Source organism: Ceratotherium simum, chromosome 25 (genome assembly GCF_057802395.1).
Source record: "Ceratotherium simum simum isolate JZ-2026a chromosome 25, ASM5780239v1, whole genome shotgun sequence".
In the NCBI taxonomy this organism is placed as follows: Eukaryota; Metazoa; Chordata; class Mammalia; order Perissodactyla; family Rhinocerotidae; genus Ceratotherium; species Ceratotherium simum.
The window spans coordinates 4,030,242-4,052,522 of record NC_141924.1 but is presented as its reverse complement, the minus strand read 5'-3'; the positions used below and the strand labels follow the sequence as shown (position 1 = coordinate 4,052,522).

Here is a 22,281-nt window from a genome sequence, read left to right as displayed (position 1 = left end):
GGGCCTGGCTAAGCCCTGCTGAGGAGCCGTGTGTTCCGTCAGGGCCCCCACTCTGCAGGGAACAGTCTCCCCAGGGCCACAGGTGGAGAAAAGCCTTCACATGTTGCGTTTATCTCCATGCTTCCTCCACTCGAGGATGTTCATTTGTTCCCATCCTGACATTTCTGAGATGCTGATGCAACTTACAACAGAGGAGTGCGTCTGGTACAGTGGTGGGTGGTTCGTTTTTTCTAAAAAGCTGTTGTTAAGTTGATGTTGTAGCTTACCCGATGGCATTTTAAAGTCGAGGAAATATGTGAATTATGTTTCTGGGTGTCATTGGCTGCTCACTAGGTCCACATTTGCTGAGTGCCTACTATGCGCGAGGCACTCCCAGGTCCTGAAGTACAAACGTGCTGATTCACACAGAATACATAGAACTGTCAGACCCTCGGCCCCCTGGACGGGCAGGCAGGCACCGTGTATCGTGTTCCAGACCCTCCCAGAGGCCTTGCACACCCTTGGCCTCCCCTCAGGCTGCCGCTCGCCTCTTCAGTGGGAACCACACGGGTGTGGTAGAGACCACAGCCCCAGCCCGGTGGTGGGCCTCTCACGTCTTCACTTTACAGACTAGGAAACTGAGGCTCAGAGGGTTAGGTGGTGTGTCCCAGGGCACAGCCACCAAGAGCGGCCCAGTCTTGCCCCTCCAGAGGCAAAGAGCACGTGCAGGTGGTCCCTCCCTTCCCTGGGCAGGGCCCTCACGGTCTCACAGGGCCGGGGCCAAAGATCGGGACAGCCTGGACCGGCAGCTGGCAGGGAGAGAGCAGGTCCCCAAGAGAGATGTCCGAGAGCCGTGGCCAGGGCTCAGAATCCAAGGTGGGGCAGCAGCTCAGAGGCTGGTGTCCAAGTCCAAAGGGAAGGGTACCTGGGGGTTGGGGGGGACAGGAGGAGGGGAACAGACAGCAGCTCTGGCCCAGGGCCAGGGTGAATGAGGAAGCCCCCGTGGCAGTGGACTCTGGCTAGGAGGGATCTCTGGGCAGGCTGGCTCTTCTGAAACAGTCCACGGTGGACGGAGTGGCCCTGTGGGAGCTCAGAGAAAAGGGGCAGTTAGGGAAGGCTTCCTGGTAGAGGGGGCACTCAAGCATGGGTGTGCCTGAAAAGAGCACATCTCTGGGAGTGGGAGGGGTGAGATGGCCAGAGGAGAACTGCTGTCCCCAGGCTTACGGAGAGGGACAGTACACCAGCACCCGCCGTGGGCCGGGTCCTGGGCTGGGAAGCTGGAGGGGGTCAGATGTGGCCCCTGCCCTCAGGCAGAGCACGGGTTGGGGGAGAGACAGGCTCAGAGGCATAGGCCACCCACTGGTCTTGGTGCTGGGATGGAGGGAGGCAGGGGCCAGGCTGGCCGGTCAGAGGAAGGCGCCTGGAGCCAGTGAAGGGTGAGGAGGGCACTTCAGGCAGAGACCGCAGCCTGTGCAAAGGCCCCGAGGTTAGAAACGGTCATTTGACAAATCCGTATGCGACCCAGGGCCAGGCATTGCACTAAGTACTGGGGAGCCAGGAGAGAGAAGACAGGCAGAGCCCTGCCCACTAGAGCTGATGTTCTAAAGGGGGAGACAGAGAGTGCACAGGATAAATCAGGGCATTAAAGAGAGTATGTGTGAGCTTCCCACTGCTGCCATCACAAATTGCCACAAACTCAGTGGCTTGAAGTCACATATTTATTCTCTTACATTCTGGAGTGCAGAAGTCGTAAAGTCAGGGGTCGGCAGGGCTGGCTCCTTCTGGAGGCTCTAGGGGAGAATCCATCTCCTGTCTTTCTCAGACGCTGGAGGCTGCCTGCCTTCCTTGGCTCGAATCGCCTTCCTCCAGCTGCAAGGCTAGCAGTGTACCAGCTTCAGATCGCCCTTTTCTCTCTCTCACCTCTGGTTCCATCCTCCCAGCTCCTCCAGCTCGCCTGCCTCCCTCTCACGACTACGTTTGGATCTTCGTGATTGCATTGGGCCCACCTGCATAATCTAGGATCCTCTCTCCATCGCCAGATCCTTCATTTAATCACATCTGCAAAGTCCCTTTTGCCGGGGAAGATAACATAGTCACAGGTTCTGGTGATCAGCACGTGGACATCTTGGGGGGCCTTTATTCTGCCACCCACAGTGTATCATAAGGTGCTCGGTGCTAGAAAGAAAAATAAAGCCAGAGAGGGTGGTCAGGGTGGACCTCAGAGAGAAAGTGGCACTTGAGCAAGGACCTGGAGAGGGCGGGGGTGGGGGTGGCTGTGCAGACCTCGGAGGGGAAGCAGGCCGGGCAGGAGGAGCCGCAGGTGCAGTACCCGAGGCAGGAGCGGGCCAGGTGCCTCCCAGGACGGCAGGGAGGCCGCGTGTCTGGAGGTGGCCCAGCAAGGATACGGGCAGTAGGGCTTGTGGTCAGAGATGCTGGGGGCGAGCAGCCACCAGGAGGGGCGGTGGGCATGGTGAGGACTGTGCAGGGCCCTCCTGCTGCGGTGTGGAGGTGGCCGTGGGTGAGGTGGCTCTGCAATGAGGGTGCTGGCCGCACCTGCAGGCCCAGGGGTGTGAGGGGCCTGGGGGACCGGCCAGCCCCATGGAGAGCACTGCGGGGGCACAGTCAGAGCAGGGGCGTGGAGGGAAGGGTGGGAGACGAGGCTGAGCATGGAGGGCCTCGGGAGGGTGCGCGGGGGGCTCCAGAAGGCCCAGGGGGTGGAGGGGGCAGAATGGGGTAGTGCAGCAGAGGAAGGGTGGCCTGGCGTCTGAGGGCTGTCCGGACCTCTGTCTTCACCCCTGGCCACAGCGTAGAATGCCTGGGGAGGGGTCTCCTTGACCCCTGAGGTCACTGACCCCCGTTGGTGGGCCCTGAGCTCACTCCCAAGCTTCTGCCCTCTCACGTGACCTCTGCCAAGCAGACGTGGTTCTCGAAGCTGGGCCACGCCTTCCACTTCTGACACCTCCCCCCCGACCCCCCCGGCTTGTCAGCGTTTCTCTGTGCACTGGGACCTTTCTCATCAAGAGTCCTTAACCGCGTCCATCACCTCCTCCGGAGCTCGCAGCAAATCCACTGCCATCTGCGCTCACGCACAGACCCTCAGGCGTCCCTGCCTCTGTGTGTATCTCCCGGGCTCTTCAAGCCCCAGGGGATCTTTCTGCCCCTTGGCTGTGTCACTTTGTCACTGCCCCCGGTCTTTCGAGGCTGGTGAAGTGATAGGGACACGGGGGCTGTGGGCTCATAGTTGTGTGATGCTGGTTCAAGTCATGACCCCTTGGGGCTTCATTTCCCCATCTGTGAAATGGGCACAGGAAGCCCCTGCCACCTCCCTAGCCGGGGGTTAGGCTGGTTAGGTGGTGGAGGCCGCACGCGGGAGCCCGCGCTTTATCCCCATGGCTGGGAAAGTGGGTTCTGCTAAGTGCAGACCGAGTCCTCCAGCAAAAGGCGGACAAAGGTGAGGGCCCCTCTGACGAAAGGAAACGTGGAGTGGGGCTTCCACCCTGGGGTTGGCCCTCAGGCCTTAGAGCACCCAGTGCAGTTCTTGCAGGGGGGCTCAGGGGAGGCCCAGCCCCCAGGCTTCCCTCCCTGTCCCCATCCTTCCAAACGCGTGATCCAGAGGTCAGCCTGCTGGCTCCTGGGGCGGCTGTCACTGCCCGATGGAGGCTATGTGGGTGCCCAGGGCAGACGGCTGCTTGCTGGGGAGCTGGGGGCTTCCTGGCCTGTGGTCCTCCACATCTCCAGAACTCTGAGCCGTCCTCCCACTGCACAGCAGCCCCCTTCCAGACCCTCAGCCGGCTCTGCCACAAGCCTCTGAGTGGTCTTTCTACTTATGGCAGCAGCCACAGTGTGGGGTGGGCTTTATTCTCCACATCTCCCCCATCTGTGATCTAGACAAGGGACAAGTCCAATAGCTGTGGGGAGGGCTCTGCCCCCTCCCGCCTGCTTGTCACCCTGAGACCCTCTGGAAGCATCCTAGAGGCAGGAGGCTTTCTCTGCCAAAAGCACCGATAGGATCCTGTCGTTCCTCCTTAAAATCCTTCCATGGCTGCCTACTGCCCCTGGCATAAGCCTGAACTCCGTGGGCTGTCCTCTTGCCTTTTCAGAGCTAAACAGAACAAGTGGGGCTCTCTCTCCCCCAGGCTTGCTCCCCCAACTCCCCACCCCCACTACTGCTGCCTCTGGCCTTCCAGCTGCTCCAGACCCAGCCTCCTTCCTCCCCTAGCCCTGGCTACACTCATCGTGACGAAAGTAGACTCGCCACCACTACCCAGGGGCCGCTTGGGGCCAGGTGCTGCCAGATCCGGGGACAGGGGCCTCAGGGAAGAGCAAGGCCCCTGGGCTTGCAGTCCCGTTCCGCCTGTCCTTGCTGCCCTGGAGCGCCTGAGTCCTCCGCGTCAGCGTCCTATGAGACATGGGTTGTGTGCATGTGGAAGGAGGGCTCAGATGTCGAGTGCCAAGGCCAATTCAAGGACCCTGGGGCACCGGCTGGGTGCTGGGTGGGGTGGGCTGCCAGAGGGAAGAGCCAGGATGTGAACTCTGGTCTGCCTGACCCTCTGCTGCCCGCGCCTCTTGCCAGCTTCTTTCTGTGTGCCTTCATCTGGCTGCTGACATCCTCTGCTTGTTGCCTGGGCTTCTCTTGAGTCATCTTGTCCCTGGATGCTCTCCGGGGCTCTGAGGCCGGGAGACAGGGGTTCTGAGGGCCCAGCCGGCCCGGGGTGTGTGCAGCTCCAGGCCACCCTCCTGGAGCTGCCTACCCAGCTCAGAGTGTGACGATGCCCGTTCTGCACAGCTCTGCCCTCTGCCATTCCCCCTGGCCAGCTCAGCTTCCAGCCAGAGGGGTGGCCTTGCTGACCACCAGCGATGTGGCCCTGAGGGCCAAGTGGCCTCTCAGAACCTGTGTCCTTGTAGTAGCCTGCTAGGGCTGGCGTAACAAATACTACAGACTGGGCGGCTGAAACAACAGAGATTTATTTCCACACAGTTCTGGAGGCTGAAGTCCAAGATCAAAGTGTCTGCAGGGTTGGTTTCTTCTGAAGCTGCTCTCCTTGGCACGTAGATGCCGTCTTCTCTGTGTCTTCACGTCTTCCCTCTGTGTGTGTCTGTGTCCTCATCTCCTCTTATAAGGACCCCAGTTCTGTTGGATCAGGGCCCACCCATATGACCTCATTTTCACTCAGTCACCTCTTTAAAGGCCCTGTCTCCAAATACAGTCACGTTCTGCGGTCCTGCGGGGTAGGACTAAAACGTGGATTTGCGGGGCACGGTTCAGGCCATAAGAGTCCTTCTCTGTAAATGGGGTGATAGGCTGGCTCTGAGGAGCCACTGCCAGGGTGGTGTGGGTACCTTGTGACATCAAGTGCCCCACTTTGGGGGGTATCTGGTTGGCGCCTGTCCACCAGGCAGGGACCGTGTCTGGCTTTATTCACCATTGTGGCCCCACTGCAAGCAGTGTCAGGCACAGAGTAGGCGCCCACTGAATGTCTTTAGGGTGTGCTGAAAGTGAGGGGTCCTGGGGAGGCCCCAGCAGTCTGGTTCAACCTCTTCCCTTCTCCCTGGGTCCCCTCTGGCTCTGCCTGCTCCCCCTAATCCTGGCCATTCATTCAAGAACATTCCTTGGGCACCTGCTCTGTGCCACGCTAGGGTGGAGGGCTGTGGTTCACAGCTGTGCGTGAATACTTCAGCCACTGCACTTGCCACTTTCATGAGCAAATAGATCCCTTTTGGGCTTGTTTGAGGTGGATTTTTGTCATTTGTGAACAATAGGGTCCTGACGATTACACATAGCCTGGCCAAGGTCCCGAGGTGGGGGAGGAGGGACACACATGTGAGTAATCTAGGTCTTTCCCCAGCTGGGTTGACGGGGAGAGTGGGGAGAAAAGACCAGAACCCAATGGACAACAATGAAAGCAATCCCAGAGATGGAAGCAGGAGGCGCAGGTTCCGTGTGGGGACACCCGAGCGCCCTGGCTGCATGGGAGGCTCGTCAAGGGGGGCTTTGTGGAGCTGGGGGCTTGGAGCTGGGCCTTGCAGGCTGGGTTGAGTCAGGGTAAGGAAGGTGGTCCTGGGAGGGTGTGGCAGGAACAGTGACCTGGGGGCAGGAAAGTAGAGCTTGTGTTTGGGAAAAACACTAGTCCTGTTTCCCTGGAGCGTGGAGAGATATGGCAGGGAAGCCTGGAGAGTCAGAGTTCTTTCCGGGGCAGGAGGGAGGAGGGACCGGGGAGGTCTGGCAGCCAGCTGGGCCTAGTCCCAGCAGGGCGCTGGGTACCGATGTGACTCAGGCCACCCAAAGGAGCTCTCATCCCCGTGGACGGCTTGCCAGGGTACCCCTGCTGCCCCGGGAGGCCATAAAATAGACCCCACATTTGTACGGCACTTGTGGACACGTTAGCTCCTGTAATCTGAAATTATTTGTTCCCCCATCCTGCAGACAGGAAACTGAGGCACAGGGAGGTATGGCCTCCTGCTAGGAGCTCACCTGAATGCTTGCCCTGACCCAGGCCCCTCGGGGCTGCCTTCCCAGGCAGGGAGTGCTGGGGGGGGGGACAAAAGAGGGGCCCCAAATCTTGGCCCACGAAGTGCTCTAGGGGCACTGGAGCTGGGGGCCCTGAGGAATGGATAGGTGTTTCCCAGACATGGGAGAGGTTAGGGGGTGGGTTAGGGCAGTTGGGTGGGGGGAGTTCAGTTCTGGATTCCTTGGGTGGGAGGTAGGACTCCCAGGGTTAGTGGGTTTGTGGCAGAGCAGGGAGGCTGGGCTGGAGACATGTGGCAGATGGGAAGGGCAGAGCAGAGCCCAGAGGACCCAGCTGGGGAGGTGTGGCCCAAAAGGCTGGGCAAAGACAGCCTTCAGGCCCTCCACATTCTCTAGGTTTCCCTACCCTCCCACCCCAAGCCTTAGCAGCCATCCTCCTGGTCAGACCTGGGTGGGGAGCTGATAGTGGGTCCCTCCAAGCCGGGGTAAGGGCCTGGAGTTCTGAAGGGTGATCCCCTCTACCTGTGAGCTAGGCAGCCCCTGGTCCTGGAGCCAAGGTAGGGGCAGGGTTCTCCTGGGGTCTCCCAGGCCCAGGGGCAGGTGGGCTTAGAGTGGGCCTCCTCTACTGATGCACTGCTGCCCCGCAGTGTGGTACCTGGGGAGACGCAGGAGTGTGGAGAGGTGGTGGAGGGGCTCCCTTGAATGACAAAGGTGAGATTGAGAGAAAGTGGGCGAGCCCAGAGGCCCAGATCCTGAGGATGGGGAGCGCCCCCGGGCATAGGGGTCACCCTGGGCGTGGAAGTCAGCCTCTGCTAGGTACTGGGCGTCTAGAGGGAGTGTGTGGCCCACCACCTCCTCTCCCCGTGCGGGCTCCAGGTCCCCCTGGGTGAGCCAAGCAGTGGTGGTCAGAGGAAAGGCTTTTCTCTAGGGATGCCTTCGCCACAGGCGGTCCCGGTGCGCCCCCACCCCCACCCCGGGGTGTCCGGCGGGCGGGCCGCGGGCGAGGTGACAGCAGCGTGCGTACTTGTGCGTGGCTGTGCCCGAGGCGTCCGTCTTGACAGGCGCGCGTGGCCGCATGGCCGTGGCCGCGACCGTCGGGCGGCCGCGCGGAGGAGCCGCCGCGCGTGCGCGTGGGTGCGGGTGGCGGGGACGCACGTGGGTCACCCAAACGAAGGCGGCGCTGCGTGACCGAGCTCGCGCGCGCGTGCGGACGCGCCAGGGCAGGCGCGCCCCCGCGGGCCCCGGAGCCGGCCGCGCGGGGAGCGGAGCGGGGCGGGGCAGGGGCGGCCTGCGGAGGGGCGCGGCCCCTTTAAGGCGCGGCGTGGGGCGGGGCGCGGGGCGGGGCGCGCGGGGCGCGGCGTGGGCGGGGCGGGGCGGCGGCTGCGCGCGGCGTGGGCGGGGCGGGGCGGCGGCTGCGCACGCCGGGCCGGGGCGCGCAGACTCCGCGCAGCGGGACGCGAGCGCGCGACCTGGCGCCGCCGCCGCCGCCGCCTCCGCGCTCGTGGCCGGGACCCGCGGGGCCGCCTCCTCCGGGCTCCCCGGCGCCGCTGGGCTCCCGGGCGGGCGGCAGGTGCAGTGCGGCCGGGCGGCCGGCGAGGAGGGCGCCGCGGCGGCGGGTGGATGAGAGTTGGCTCCGATCTCCGCGCAGGGTAAGCGGCGCGCGCGCGGACGCCCACACGGACCTCGATGGACACACGGACACGCTCCCGGCACGACCGTGTGGCCCTCGGAGCGGGGCCCCGCGCGGGCGCGCCCCGCACACACGCCCCCGGGTCCCGCGCGCCCCGGGGCGCGCGTCACGGCTACCGGCGTCTCCTGGTCCGCCTTTTGCCTGGCGGTCAGGGAGAGGAGGACACGCCGGAGGCGCGGGGCCTCGGATGGGGTGGTGGTCGCCGGGCTGGGGGTCACCGAGGCCAGCTGGGGGCGTGGGCGTGGCGAATGTTGTCCTCCCGAACCACTCCTTGTGGGCACAGGAGAGGAGGAGGAGGGAGCCCTCGGCCCCTGCGACCCCAGAGACGACCCCGCCAAAAAGTTGTGGGCGTTCGCTCCCCTCCCTGCACCCCTCTTTCTGCCCTGTCTCCTCTCCCTTTGTTTGGGACTTTTAGCTGGTGGGGCTCTGCTGGGGCCCAGGCCCGCGTGTAGGCGAGGAGGTGAGGTGTAGTGTGGCAGCCCTCAGCCTGGGGCCCCCGCCTGCCTGGAGCAGGCCCTGCACCCCTGTCCAGGCCCACGACCAGGGGAGGGGGGAGAGCCAGAGCCTGGTGGGCTGATGCGCTTGCCCCTGCCTGAGGGTTGTGGCAGAAGGAGCAGCAGCCCCTGGGGCTGTGGAAATGAGGGGGGGACCCCTGGAACCTGGGTCCACCCTTGGGGCTGTTGCCAGTCTTACATTTCCAGAGGCAGGGAAGATTCAGTTTGGGGGACACCTTTTGCAGAATGGGATTCCCTTCTTGCCTTCCTTGTGCTGGTTGGGGAGGAAATGCAGAGTTCTGAGCCTCTCCCACACCCGCAGACCGAGGCTCCTGAGTCCCAGCCCCCCAGCCCAGCCTAGTTCTGGGAGTTGTTTTAGGGCTGGGCCTGGCAGGGTGGCAGGGGCAGGGCTGTGCAGTTAAGAGAGGAATTTGGAGTCTTGCCTCCATCAGGCACCTACTCTGTGACCTTGGGCAAGAAGGTATTGAGCCTCCCTGTGCCTCAGTTTCCCCACCAGTAAACAGGCAGAGGGGCTGATAAGAGGATCAGATGTGGTGATGCAGGCTACCCACTGGCCGGGCACATCCACGGCAGAGGTCAGAACATCCTGGGGAGGCTGGCAGTGCCCTTTGCCCCCAGGTGGCTGTTGTTTCCCTGGCCCTGCCCCCCAGGACCTAGGCGCATTTAGGGACACAGCCCGGCTGGGTGAGTGGGTTCCAGTTGTTGTCCGTGTCCTGTGCTGGGATGAACTGCACCCCACGGTTGTTAGCTGGGACAGCTTGGCTCAGGGATCTCATTAAACCTGCCCCTCCCTGCTGCAGACCCCTCTGCAACCCCCCTGCATGGTCCAGGTGAGGGGCCTGTGCTGCCTGTCCTTCTCCCTGCCTTGGCTGTGGTGTTGATTCTTCTACAGCAGTTTGTGACTTTGAGGAAGGAGCCTCGAACCCCCACAGTCTGGACAATGCTGGACTTGGAGGGCGTTGCCAGCTTGGTCCTGGGGACTGGGAGGTAGGGGTCTCTGGGGCCTCTGGATAGGTGCCACCCCTCTCCTCTGCCCTTCTTTCCTCTCATCTGCCTTGGCTGGTGGGGTGTGGGGTGTGGCTGTCCCAGCAGTGCAGCCTGGGGACAGGCAGGGCCTGTCCCTGTATGTTTGCTTGCACTTGGGACAGGCATTTCCTGCAGATTGCACGGGAAGGTCTCAGAGGTGTGGTCTGCTCGGACCTGGCCCTGGCAGCCCGTTTATTCTGAGGCTTCTACTGAGGTGGGTGGGGGCCCTTCACGAAGGGAGAACCAGGCTGTCTTTCTCCAAACCTCCAGCCTGCGAGGCCCCGCTCTGCGCCCTCCTTTTATCTGTGGAGTCCAGCCTGGAGTGGGTGTCAGGAGACCGATCGGTCACCAGCTCCATGTGACCTCCCTGGGCCTCACCTTGGCCAACTAGAAACAAGGAGGAGAATCAGGCCCGTTTTTCCTGAATCACCGTTTTGCTGTTCGATAGCATAGAAGAGTGGTTCAGGCACAGCGAAGACAAAGTGATATTAGATTCTAGCGGCTGCTGTTGCCAGGGGAGGCCGCGAGCCTGAAGCTCATCTTCTCTGTAACAGAGTATCTGAGCGGTGTTACAGATGTGACAGCCGGCCCCAAACCCAGACCACATCTTGATGGAATCCGCGTAATCGGAGAGCGAGAGGGCCCCCTTGATGTTTCCATGGTGTGACCCATATTAGTGGCTGTGCCACTGGGTACCCCATCCTCTCACTGGCCCCAGTGGACCCCTTCCAGCTCCCCATGCTTCGCGGATTGGGAGTTTCCCTCCGGAAGCTGAATTTACCAGAGCTTTGTGTGGGAATGGGGTTCCCATCCTGGAGTGGCGTGGCTCCAGCCAGGTGCTCATTTCTGGGAGCCACCCCGTCTTGGGGAGCTCAGCCAGTGTCCCTTCGTGTGGCCTCTGGCCCCTCGTCTCTGGTGTTTGCCCTTCTCTGTGTGTCAGGATGGGGGGCTCCTGTGTGGTGGCCGTGCTGTGGACTTAATGAGCATTTTCAGAGCACCTGTTAGTGCAGGGTATGTGCTAGCTGGAGGAAGACACTGGTGATGCTGTGTGGCCTGGTTGCCACCCTCCTCTGAGTTTCTGCCCGTTTCCCTGCAAGACAGGCGGGAGGCTGCCGCACCTGTTGTCAGGAATCGAGGAGAGCATTCTTGTCGGAAGCGGAGTGCGTGCTTGCTGCCCGCGGGAGCTGCTGACGGTGTTGCGGTCTGTAGCAGGGCATCCCTGCGTTTGAAGAGTTTAAAAATGAATTGGGGAAATGAGACGGGGCCGTGAAAAGTGAGTAATAGGAGGAATAGAGATACCCTGGCTGGGGGAGCAGCTTCTGCTTGCTTAGCCCAGACCCAGGCGTCTTTGGGAAGCTGCCCGCCCACGGCGGAGTTGACCGCTCAGATGGTGCCTGGAAGGCCTTTGATTTGGGGAAACTGAAAGCTGGCTTGGGGGCTCTTTGGCTCTGCGGTGGGTGTAGATCTGTTTCTCCCTTGGCGGAGCAGTGGGGACTCTCGCTGGATCTTCATCCTGGGCAGACTCTCGAGCATATCCTCGTGGAGGGGTCAGGGGTAAGAGGTCAGGTCCTCAAGAGGCAAGTGCTGGCTGGTGGATGTGGGAGGAGGCCTGGATCCCTGAAGGTGATGGTCAGTTAGTGGACAGAGTGCTTAAGGCACAACCCAGCCCCGGAATGGGGGGCAGCCCGGTCACCTCCTTGCAGCCAGCCGCTGACGGAGAAATATGATCAGTTAACCCGAGAACTTGAAGGCAGCTCGCTCCGACTTCTCTTACAGACAGAGATGGAGCACGAAAATGCGGGTTTCCCTAATTAGAGAAAAGGGCCTTCTTCTCGCCTTTGGTGTCTGCCTGTGGCCTGTACAGAGGGGTTGGGCGGAGCCTTCGGGCCGTAACTCACCACTAATGACAGGCGCCATCTAAGGGCTATTGTGAAGATCGTTTGGCATTTGAGTTATCACAGGGTTGTGATTATGTTTAAAGCCCTGTGATTAAAGTACCCCTCGGTTACACTGGAAGACAGGAAGTGCTGGGCCATCAAAAAAGAGTTAATATTAGTAATAGAAATCATTCAGTATAGTGTCAGACATTCTGCTAAGTGTTTTCACACATTGTCCCACGTGGTTCTCACATCATAGGCTTTCTCCCCGTTCTACAGATGAAGAAACTGAGGCACAGAGGGGCAGGGTGGCTTGCCTATGTCCCCAGTTGGTTAAGTGGCAGGGCTGGGATTGGAACTCAGGTCGTTCGTCTCCAAAGGCTGTGCTCTTAGCCTCATTGCCTCCCTAATAATCCCTTGGTAAAGTTCAGTTAAATTTCTGGGGGTTTATGAAAGAAACATAAGTAAATTTAAAGTAAGGATGAGAAGTCTCTCTTTGCTGTCAAATATGCACTAACGGTAGGAGCGTCTCTACATTGGGCCTGAGGGCCTTCCCCGTACTTTGTATGGTTGATTTTCATAACAGCTGCAGGTAGGAGCTATTATGGGCTCCATCTCACAGATCAGGAGGCCCCAGCACAGAGCAGTTCAGTAACTTCCCCGAGGCCGCAAGCTGGCCGGTGGCAGAGCCGAGTTTGAACCTGGTGGTCTCTGTTCCTAACCTGGGTACCGTATGCAGGAGGGTTAGGTGGAGAAGACTCTGGGTCTGCTGCTGTGTGTTCTTGGGCAAGACGTGTAACCTCAGCTGAGGCTGGGCCTCCGTTTGGTCACCTGTAACCTGTAAGGGCCCTGGTGTAGAATATAGAAGCCAGAGGTCTGAGAGGTGTACCTCCTCCAGCATGAAGGCCCTACGTGGGGAGCCCTGTCTACTGCAGCTTCCCCCAGGAGGAGGGGGAGGAGGAGGAGAGTCGTGGTGAAGAGCCGGCTAGTGCACCATCCACAGCTGGGCTGGTGTCGTGTGGGGCAGCTGTGGTTGTCTGGGTGTGAGGGCTGCTGGCTCTCCTTGGAGCTCGGACCAGACCTGGGGGAGAAAGATACCTGCCACCCAGTACCGCATGGATCCCCTCTGTGAAGTGGGGGCACTCAGGAAGCACTGTGTTCTGTGAGTTGTGACCTGTCCCTCGGGAATGGGGGCAAGGGCAGCTCTGCCCAGAACCCCTCTGTGCCACCACGCCTGAGTTAATCTGTGGGTGGGAGAAATCCAGTGCACCAGGTGCCATCCGGGGCTCCAGTGGGCAGGGGGGGCCCCTGGGGAAACAGCTCACCCTCTCTCTTGGTTGGCTTCCCCGTGGTCAGGGGAAAGGGCTGGTGCTTCTAGCTCGTCCCATGTGGGCAGGGGCTTGTGGCTGGCTGGGGGTGGGCAGGTGGCACAAGGAGGCAGGAGTCCCTCTCCAGCCCTGCCGCCTGCAGTGCAGGTGTGGGGCACCCCTGACCCCGGCCTGTGCCCCAGGCACCCTCCCAGGACAGAGAGGCCCTTTCTCAGCCCCAGCTGCCCTCCCCCCGCCCCCTTCTGTGGAGGTGCCTGCAGGGCTGTTCCAGGGATGGTAGACCCTTTTGCTGGCACCCCTCTGCTCCATTCTCTTTGCCAGGGAGGCCCCTCTGAGCACCCCATTCAGAGAAGCAGCCCTCAGTCTAGTTCCCGTCCTGCTTTGTTCTCCCCACTGCACTTCTCTCCTGCTCCCTGGAGAAAGGGGGCCTCTCCCCGGCTTGTCGAGCACCGTTTCCTCGTGTCCTGAGCAGCCCAGAGCAGGGGCTCCCTACATGTGGGGACGAATGAGTGGACGCACGCCCTGCAGCGAGTGACCTGGAGCTGGGCATGGGCTCCTTGCTGTGCCCTTGGGGCCACTCTGCAACCTGGCATCTGGGCACCAGCAGCTTCAGGTCCTGGGAGCCGGGCTGGGGGAGCCCACGGGCGGCAGAGCTGGGCTGTGGGGTGGGGGTGGGGCCGGGCTCCCTGAGGGAGGGGGAAAGGCAGGGCAGGGAGGGAGGTGTGTGTTTGTTTTTTAAACATCTCTATTGAGGTATAATTCATATACCGTACAGTCCACCCATTGAAAGTGTGCAATTCACTGACTTGTAGTATATTCACAGAATTGTGCATCCATCACCGCAGTCTAATTTTAGAACTTTCGTCATCCCCAGGAAGAAACCTGTACCCTTTAGCAGCCACTCTTTATTCCCTCTTTCCCCTCTAGCCCTTGGCAACTGCTAATCTCCTCTCTGTCTCTGTGGATTTGGCTGTTCGGGCCGTTCATGTCAATGCAACTACATAATACGTGGCTCTGGGTCTGCTTTCCTTCACCTAGCGTGATGTGTTTTCGTCCGTGTGCCAGCGTGTAGTGACAGGGTTGTGCTTGGGGCCTCTTCTGAAGTGTGGCCCCTCTTACCTGGTTCCAAGTGGCCCTGGACCACCACCTGTCTTACTCCTCACCGGGCCCTGGGGTCTGAGTTCATAGCCGCCCCTTCTGTGGCTCCGGCTCTCTGAGGCTCTTCATGCTTACCCACTGTGTGCAGGGCCCGCGAGCCATTTCACGGGTCTCCTCTCATTTCCAGTGGCCTTTGGCACACTTACCATTTATGTGAGTGGCACAAAGTCACCTCCTCCAGGAAGCCTTCCTGGCCTTCCCACTCCCACAGGGTTAGGGCCCCTGTGCTGGTCTCCCTGTGTGTAGTTATCTGTTTACCCGTCTGCCTTCTGAGCTCCTGGAGGGCAGGGGCCTTCTTTTCGTCTGATCCCTGGCCACATTGGAGACAGTGTCTGGGTTGTGTGTGTGGGGTGAATGGTTGCAGATGGGGGAGGTTGTGAGGGGGTGGATCCCATGGGGCTCTCTCACTGCCTGCCCCGCTATTTCTGTTCCTTGATTATCCTCCTCTTATATGATCACTCATGTTGAAAGTTTCCTGTCTGTGCCCTCTGGAGCGCCTCAAGGGCAGCCCTGGTCTGGCTGTGGGTGTCGGGGATGCTTAGGCAGAGCTGCTGAGTGAGCCTGGAGCCCTGCCAGCCCTGCCCTGCCCCGCCTCGCACTGGGTGGCATGCTGATTTTGTTTTTGTTTTTTTAAATAGACTATATTTTTTAGAACAGTTTTAGTTTTGCAGAAAAATTGCAAAGATAATACAAAGAGTTCCCATATACCCGCCCCCCCCCCCCCACTTTCTCCTATTATTAACACGTTGTGTTAGTGTGGTACATTTGTTACAATTAATGAACCAGTATTGACACATTAACTGAAGTCTTTAGTTTATTCAGATTTTTAAAGTTTTTACCTAACATCTTTTTTCTATCCCAGGACCCCATCCTGGATACTGTCTTGTCTCCTTAGGCTCCTCTGGGCTGGGACAGTTTCTTAGACTTTTCTTATTTTTGATGACCTTGACAGTCTTGAGGAATATCAGGTATATTGTAGGATCCCTTTCCATTGGAATTTGTGTGGACAATTGGAAATCCTCTGTTGGAATTTGGATGTTTTTCTCAGGATTAGACTGGGGTCATGGGTTTTGGGAGGAAGACCAAGAGGTGAAGTCCCCTTCTCATCACATCCCATCAGGGCCTGTGCTGTCAACATGACTGATCCCTGTGGTGTGGACCTGGGTCACCTGGCCCAGGTGTGTCTGTCAGGCTTCTCCACTGCAGAGTTCCTCTTTTTCCCCGTCTACACTGTCCCCTTTGGGGGAAGTCACCATGTGCAGCCTGCTCTTAAGGGGCGGGGAGTCATGCGGCACCTCCTTGAGGACAGAGTGTCTACATAAATTATTTAGAATTCTTCTGCATGAGAATCTTGTCTCTTCTCCCCGTTTTATTAATTTATTCCATCATTTTTTATATCAGTATGGATTCATGTCTACTTATTTTATACTTTGAGTTATAATGCACTTCCACTCTATTTATGTTGTGGGTCACGTTGTCCAGCTTTGGCCACTGGGAGCTCTTTCAGTTGACGTACCCCCATTATGGTGGGGTGATGTGGGCACGTCCTTACTCTCTGGCACTACGAGGTGCTCCAGGCTCATCATGTGTGTTTCCTGCCCCAGCCCTAGAATCCGCCAGTTCTGCAAGGAGCGTGGTTCCTTTCATTGGAGAATGGTTTTAGAAACCAAGGTCTGGGCACTGGGTGTGCTTGTTGCTGCTGGGGTTTTGTTGCTCTGGGCCCTCTCGGCTGACAGAATGAGGAAGTACACGTGTGTATACTAACCGTGGATACACACACATCCGCAACTGCATCTGTGTGTCACCGTCTGTGCCTGTGTTAACTGAAATGTGAGTTCATCCTGACGACATAGTCTGTGGTCTCATCGTTACCACGTGGATCTGTCTGGCCTCCTCCCCTTGCTGATCAATACACATCCGTTTCGGCAGTACGAACGGGGCTCCTCCCGTTTGCCATCCATTTACTTAATCCTGCAATTCCAGGATACCTGCAGAATGGGATCAGCGTTGTCACCCTGGGCCCAGGAAGTGGCTTCGTGGCTCAGAGTGCAGCGTGCATGTGTAGTTTCCTCTTAGTCCTCTGGGCTCCTGGCGTGCTGTTGGAACGTGGGCTGACAGGCGTTCTCTGCATGGGCCCCCCAGAGGCCAGCAGGGCCCTTGCCTCCCCGAGATGGTCTGTGACCTGCGGGGAGAGGGACAGAGGAGAAGCGGGGGCCTCCCCGCTGTGCCTAGTCAGCCCGGGCCTGGGGGGATGGGCACAGACGTGGCATCCCTTTGACATTTGAAAGTGGAGCTGATTTTGAACACACCCCAGAGGTCTGGCCTCAGCGGGTGTGAGGAGAAAGGTTGCCAGCAGGACCCTCTGGAGCTCTGACGCCTCATTGACTCAGATCCTGGCGGGGCCTGGTTCCTCCCCACCTCTGAACTCACACTGTAGCGGGAGGCTGCCTTTGAAGGAAGAGCACACTTCCCCCTGTGGCTCTGCAGAGCGACAGCCATGCACTGAGACCAGTTTCCTTTCTGGAGAGGAGAGAACTGAACGAATTCTGCATCTAACTGATGCGGGCTCCACATCGGCTCCTCTTTCCCCGTGGGGCTCTATCCGCAGCGTGTGTGGCTCCTCTTGGCAGGGGAGGAGGGCTTCAGGTGGGGGCTTCTGAGCAGACTCTTTGAGCCAGGGGCGAGGGTGAGAGGCAGGAAGTGCATGTGAAGGTTGGGAGCCCGCACACCCTTTGTAGGGCTCAGGGTGGGCAGGGGCGGGCACCGGAGTCCCAGGGCTGAGGAGGCCTGAGAGCAGCCTCGAGTCGGGGAGTTTGCTGGGTTTGTGTTTCAGGGGCGGCTGCCTGGGCAGGCTCGGAAGATAACCTGGAACGGCAGTTGTCCCTTTCTGCCCCTGTCCCTTTTGAGATAAAATGAGAGGGACGGTGGAAAGGACGCTGGACTGAGACCCCGCGGGCCGGTGCAGTGCTTGGGTTCCTGTGCGTGCATGTCATGGGCCGAGCTCTGGGTTTCTGAGGATGGCACCAGTGATGGCGGTCACTTTGAGTGGCACACAGGTGATGGAGTGGCGGATAAGAGCTGCCATGCTGACCGTGGCATCTCTACCTGCGTGGGGAGGTGCTGACTGTGCTGTCTCTACATGCGTGGGGAGGCTCTGTGTAGACTGAGCCGTCTACACGCGTGGGGAGGCGCTGCTCACACCGTACTGACTACGCGCGTCGGTGGTGCTGTTTTCCACACAGGGTTTTCATGATCTGAGAGGATCTCATTGTGCTTTCTTGATCTTGGGTAAATCCTGCCGTGGACCTGGGAGAGCTCCTGGCCACAGCACCCCAGCTGTTGCCTGGAAGACCTCGGCTCTGGCTCACCCACCCACCCATGCATTCTGCAGCCCCTGTGCGTGTGCTGTGTGCCCTGTCCCCGTGAGGATCTCCTCTGTGCTGGGCACCGGACAGCGGTGAATGATGAATGAAGCTGTTGCCCTCAAGAAGGGCATAGTAGGAGGGAGACCAGACCAGGTGGGAAGATGGAGAGAGTGGGGGCTGTGTGACAGAGGGGCCTGACCCCACCTGGGGTTCAGGGAAGGCTTCTAGAGGGGTGAGAGAAGGGGGAACAAGAGCACTTTTGGCAGGACAGGGTGGGTTTAGCCTGAGGAGGAGTGAGGAGGAGCAGCCAGGCCAGGTGAGGCCTCACCCACCATGCTTCCCTCCCTGGGACCAGCTGGGGCTGGCATGGGGGCCTGCGAGTTCAGCTTATCAAGGGTCAGCTCCTGTCCACAGCTCCTGGAGACCCAGCAAGAGGTGTGCTTGCACCTCTGCTGGGGCCAGGACGGGTCTCCGGGCCATGTTGGGGGGTGCCCCCAGGCTGGGCGTCCTGAATGCCCTTGTCTCCCTGCTGGGCGGCGGGGGCCCCACTGAGATGGCCCTGCGTCTCCCCTGGTCCTGTGGGGTGGGGAGGTAAGGAAGCGGGTGAAGCTGGCCGGGGGCTCGGTGAGTGGGGCTGCACTGGGCTGGGGGTGCCCTCATCCCCGAGTGGCCCTTCCTGGGAGTGAGGCTCACCCGCCCGATGTGGGGCCAGCCTGCTGTGGTCCTGCTGGCCGGGTCTCCCTGCTCGCCCTGGCTCCCTCCACTGGTGCCCCCATCCCAGTTCCTTGCTATGCCACAGCCCTGTCCCTCGTGCTTTTTGAGTTGAGATTGTAGGCTGGCTAGGTCCCACGCGACAGCCACGGGCAGCTGCGGGGTGATGCTCGCCTGGAGGTGCATTTCCCTTCTCTGGATGCAGAGCTCTGGGGTGACTGCAATCGTTTGTGGGGTCATAGCTACCCTGGGCAGCTGCCTGGGGACCACTGTCTGGGGCAGCGTCTGCGTGGAGGGGGAGCCCCTGCTGGCCCACTGGGGTGAGCCTGGCCTGACCATTGAGGGATGGCGTGGCCTAAGTCCTTCCCACAGCCAAGGAGTCAAGGAGCAGATGGCCCAGCAGCTCAGAGGGCCCTTGGGATGGCAGAGAGAGGAAGATGCGTGTCGGTGTTGGCCTCTGCCTGGGGAGTTTGGCATTTAAAACTCTGAAGCAATTTGAGTAGTTAAAAAAGCACACAAACCTTCAACATTACAAAACCCAGAACCTCACTCTTAGAAGAGCCAGGTTATAACTAATGCTATGGGGCGGCCACAGCGTCCATGCGTGGCGGTTGTGTCTTGTGCTCCTAGCTGCTGCTGAGAAGTCGGGGGGGTGCGTGCCTCATCTCACACGCACACCATCCGAGAAGTGGGACTGAGGCTCACGCGTGTGGGGCGGGGAGGAGGAGCGCCCGGCTGTCCCTAGTGACACTGCCCATCTGCTTGGGCAGGTTGAGGCCGTGCTGTTTGCTCTTTCAAGACCCCTCTGGGCACGTCCTTGGGGTCCTGTGCTGGCTTCAGCGCCCAGGCTTGGTGTCCAGGGGCCGGTCTCTGAAGCCCCTTTCCTGTTCTACCCAGAGAGGAGGGTCAGGGACAAGACAGGTGGGCTGGACGGGAGGCCACTCTGAGGATGTGACCTGTGCTGCCTGCTGTGGCATGCCACCAGGCCCTATCCTGTCCTGTCATATTGGGTGAGCATATCGCAGGCATGCTGAGCGTATCCCAGATCAGGAAAAAAAGCCATATTTTGTTCAACAGCCACTGCTTAAGAATGCAGGGAGCCGTGTGACTCACATCAGAAGAATTCCATCAGAAGTTAGATAAGGTGTAAACATCTACAAGTGTGTGTGTATGGGGGTAGATACGGAGGGGAAGGGCTAGCAGCAGGGACCAAAGGTGCTGACCCCGAGTAGAATTGAAAGGCGTGAACTTGACTGGTGGTCTTCCTGGTCCTTAGAGCCCAGGAAGATGTGTAACTTAGCTGCCGTTAGGTGGAGAGGAAGTGAAAGATGAGTCAGTGCCAGAAAGCCCTGGGCATCAGGGGTGGAGCTGCTGGCCGGGAGGAAGGCAAGGCGGGAGGGGCCATCCTGCTCCCACTGCTCCCTGCCGGGACGGCCTGTGTCCAAGGGTCACCCCCCTGCCGGGAGGGCCTGGGGGCAAGGGGGTCAGTGCAGTCCTGGAGGGGCACAGGCGGTGGCCTGAGGAGGGCAGGGTTGGGAGGGGAGGCAGCGTGGGCTCCACCTGGGCTGCCCAAGCCCGAGCGTGGAGTTCTAGGCGGGCCATCTAGAATTGCGACTCTTGGGGTGGGCTGGCCCTGGGAGATCAGCCCCAACATCCCCCATCTGCTGCCAGAACAGGGCGTGTGCCCAGTGCGGAGGGAGGGAGTCGGGGAGGAGCAGGCCTGGGAATCCTCGTGACTGCCCAGCAGCACCACCCCATCTGACAGGTGAGGAGCATGAGGGCGGCTGGGCAGGCAGCAGGCAGCATGGAAAAGGGAGGTGGCCGGCATCCTGGAGGTTGAGGTCTGCTCCGTGTTTGTGAGAGGACCCCGGATTCATGCTGATGTCTGCGGGGTGGGCCAGGCCGTATGAAGGCAAGAAAAGGGGAGACATGGCCACTCGCCAGCCACTTTCTAAGCTTGTGGAAAGCCCCACACCTGATCCTTTGCCTTCACATAGCCGCCTGCTGCATTTGGATAATTGGCCATCTTAAGATGAGCCCTGGATTTGGGGGGAAGGGAGGTGAGCCCTGGACATCACAGACCCCACCTCACGTGGCCCCAGGGTGGACAGCGTGGTGGGGGGCTGGGCTGATTGGGGGACACGGGGATGGCTGCCCGAGGATGCCCCAGGGAGAGGATGAGCCGGGTGGTTGCCGGTATCTCAACGTCTCTGGGTGCCAAGGGATGTATGTGGGTGGCTGCCCCCCCAACCACCCCGGAAGGGGCCACATCGTCCCCATTTTGCAGGTGAGAAAGTGGGGGGTCGGAGAAGTCCTGGGTAAGCCGCTGAAGCAGCTCTGCTGCCCATAGGGCCCATGCCCTTGTCCGTGTCCCACCCTGCCCACTTCTTTTGGGTTTATTTAAGTGTTTTATAAAAGATGGAAGCTGTCCTCTCTGTTACCCATTCTTGGGCCTTGTGTGGACCCTTAACGCTTCTCACCTGGCCCACCCCTCAGGTTTCTGGGTGACCCACCCTCTCTGTGTGTGTACCCAAGGGCCCCACCATGCTGTCCGTGGACCGTGGACCTCCCCCCACCTCCCCCGACCCTCTCAGAGAGGCTGTCCTGTCAATACCCATTCTGCAGTTGCAAATTGTCAGACTCCTCCCTGACCCCCTGACCAGCCCCACGGCCCTCCTCCCTGTCTGGCTCAAGACTTGTGTGGGGATGGGTCTCCCGTACTAGACCGTGAGCTCCTTGAGGGTAGGCCTGTGGCAAAGGCCACTGTCACCCCCCTGCTACTGGCCTGGATGGCCGAGCCAGCGGCAGTCAGCAGGGCCTTGGCACGTCTGCACCACCCTTTGTGGCCTGAATGGGCCTGCAGCCCTCGGTTCCTCCCCGAGGCAGGAAGGGCCGAGCAGGAGTCTGGAGTGTGCAGCTCTGGGGGACACGCAGACTGTCCCCCACGCTGAGTACTGGGGAGGCCTGTCCATGCCTTGCCTGCTGTCTCTGGTCCCCCAGGAACTACAGGACACCTGGTCTTCTGGCAGAGAGCTGAGAAGGTGCTGGGGGTGGGGGGGGTACTCCTTAACCCCCAGGCTGGGGCTGGTCAGGAGCGGCTGCCGGAGGAGGAGGTGACCCTCGGGCTGCGTATGCGACCCAGGCCTCGGGTTGCCACTGTGTACGCCTGGTTGGTGGGTGTTTGCTGGTTGCTCAGGACCCGGCTTGGGTGGCTTGGCAGGGGGTGGGGAGGGGAGGAACCCAGAGCTTGGGACCAAGTGCATGCTGACCGCACGGGAGAGAGGCCGTGGCCCGGGGGGATAGGAGGTCAGAGAGGTTGGGAGGGAGAGCCCTCAGCATCTGTCTGAGGACAGCTGAGGATGACGAGGTTTCTAGTTCAGAAAAACAGCTGGAGAAGGCAGGGGCTGGAATGGGAGCCAGGTGCCCAGGGCTGACGGGCCCGGGGCGGGTAACTACATCCCGGGCCGTGTCCTTCCTTGTCTCAGTGCCGGGGCCCAGTGGGTGATTGTGGAATCCTCTTTATCTTAACGTTCTCTGATCCGGGGCTTAAAAAAATGAACTCTGCTGCAGCATCAGAAAATGGGCTGTGGTTTCGACCCCACATTTACCAAATGTAAGCAAGGCTGGTGCTGCCAGAGTCGTTGCTGATGTCCCGAGTCACACCCACTCAATAGCCTGTGTCCCCTCCCCTGCCCTCTGCAGTCAACTGTGGCCACAGAGGGATGGGAAGGGTCAGTGGCATCGATGGCCTGTCGGGCCGTTCCCCATAAAGGCAGGCTCCTCGAGGTGGGCAGCACTGTCCCACTTGGCCCTGTGTCCCCAGCTCCTGGCTGAGGGCATCAGTGCATGTTTGAGAAGAGCCCATTGATGCCTGTCACCCCGAGTCCAAACCCCGTCCCCCCAGGCTCCCTCGGCCTGAGGCCCACCTCCACTGCCCCCACCCGGCTGCCTTACTCTCTTTTTAAGTTATGCAAATGTATATTCATAATAATTGTCAGCTTAATTGTGTGATTAAAAATAGTGAAATGAGTTGTTTGCACTGAGTCATAGCGAGAAAGCTCCACAGCGGCCTCGAGCCTGATGCGGTCCTTCACAACTGGGGCCAGGCCGGGTTTGTTTCTCTCCCGAGTGTCTTCACCGTTCAGGTTGGATCAGACCAGGGAGGA

At 60.0% G+C, this 22,281-nt stretch overlaps 1 protein-coding gene across 2 annotated transcripts in view; it reads left to right on the top strand.

Annotated features, from left to right (window-relative positions):
- The first annotated feature begins 7,926 nt into the window (after positions 1-7,926).
- GRAMD4 (GRAM domain containing 4) overlaps positions 7,927-22,281 on the top strand; it is an 84,517-nt gene continuing 70,162 nt past the window's right edge. Inside the window, exon 1 of one of the 2 annotated variants that reach the window (XM_004437992.3) lies at positions 7,927-8,094. In XM_004437992.3, coding sequence (XP_004438049.2) covers positions 8,066-8,094 — 29 coding nt within the window. In that variant the 5' untranslated portion in view covers positions 7,927-8,065. Of the gene's footprint in view, positions 8,095-19,860; positions 19,881-22,281 lie in introns of those variants that run through there. The other variant, XM_087448731.1, reaches the window with a different exon arrangement.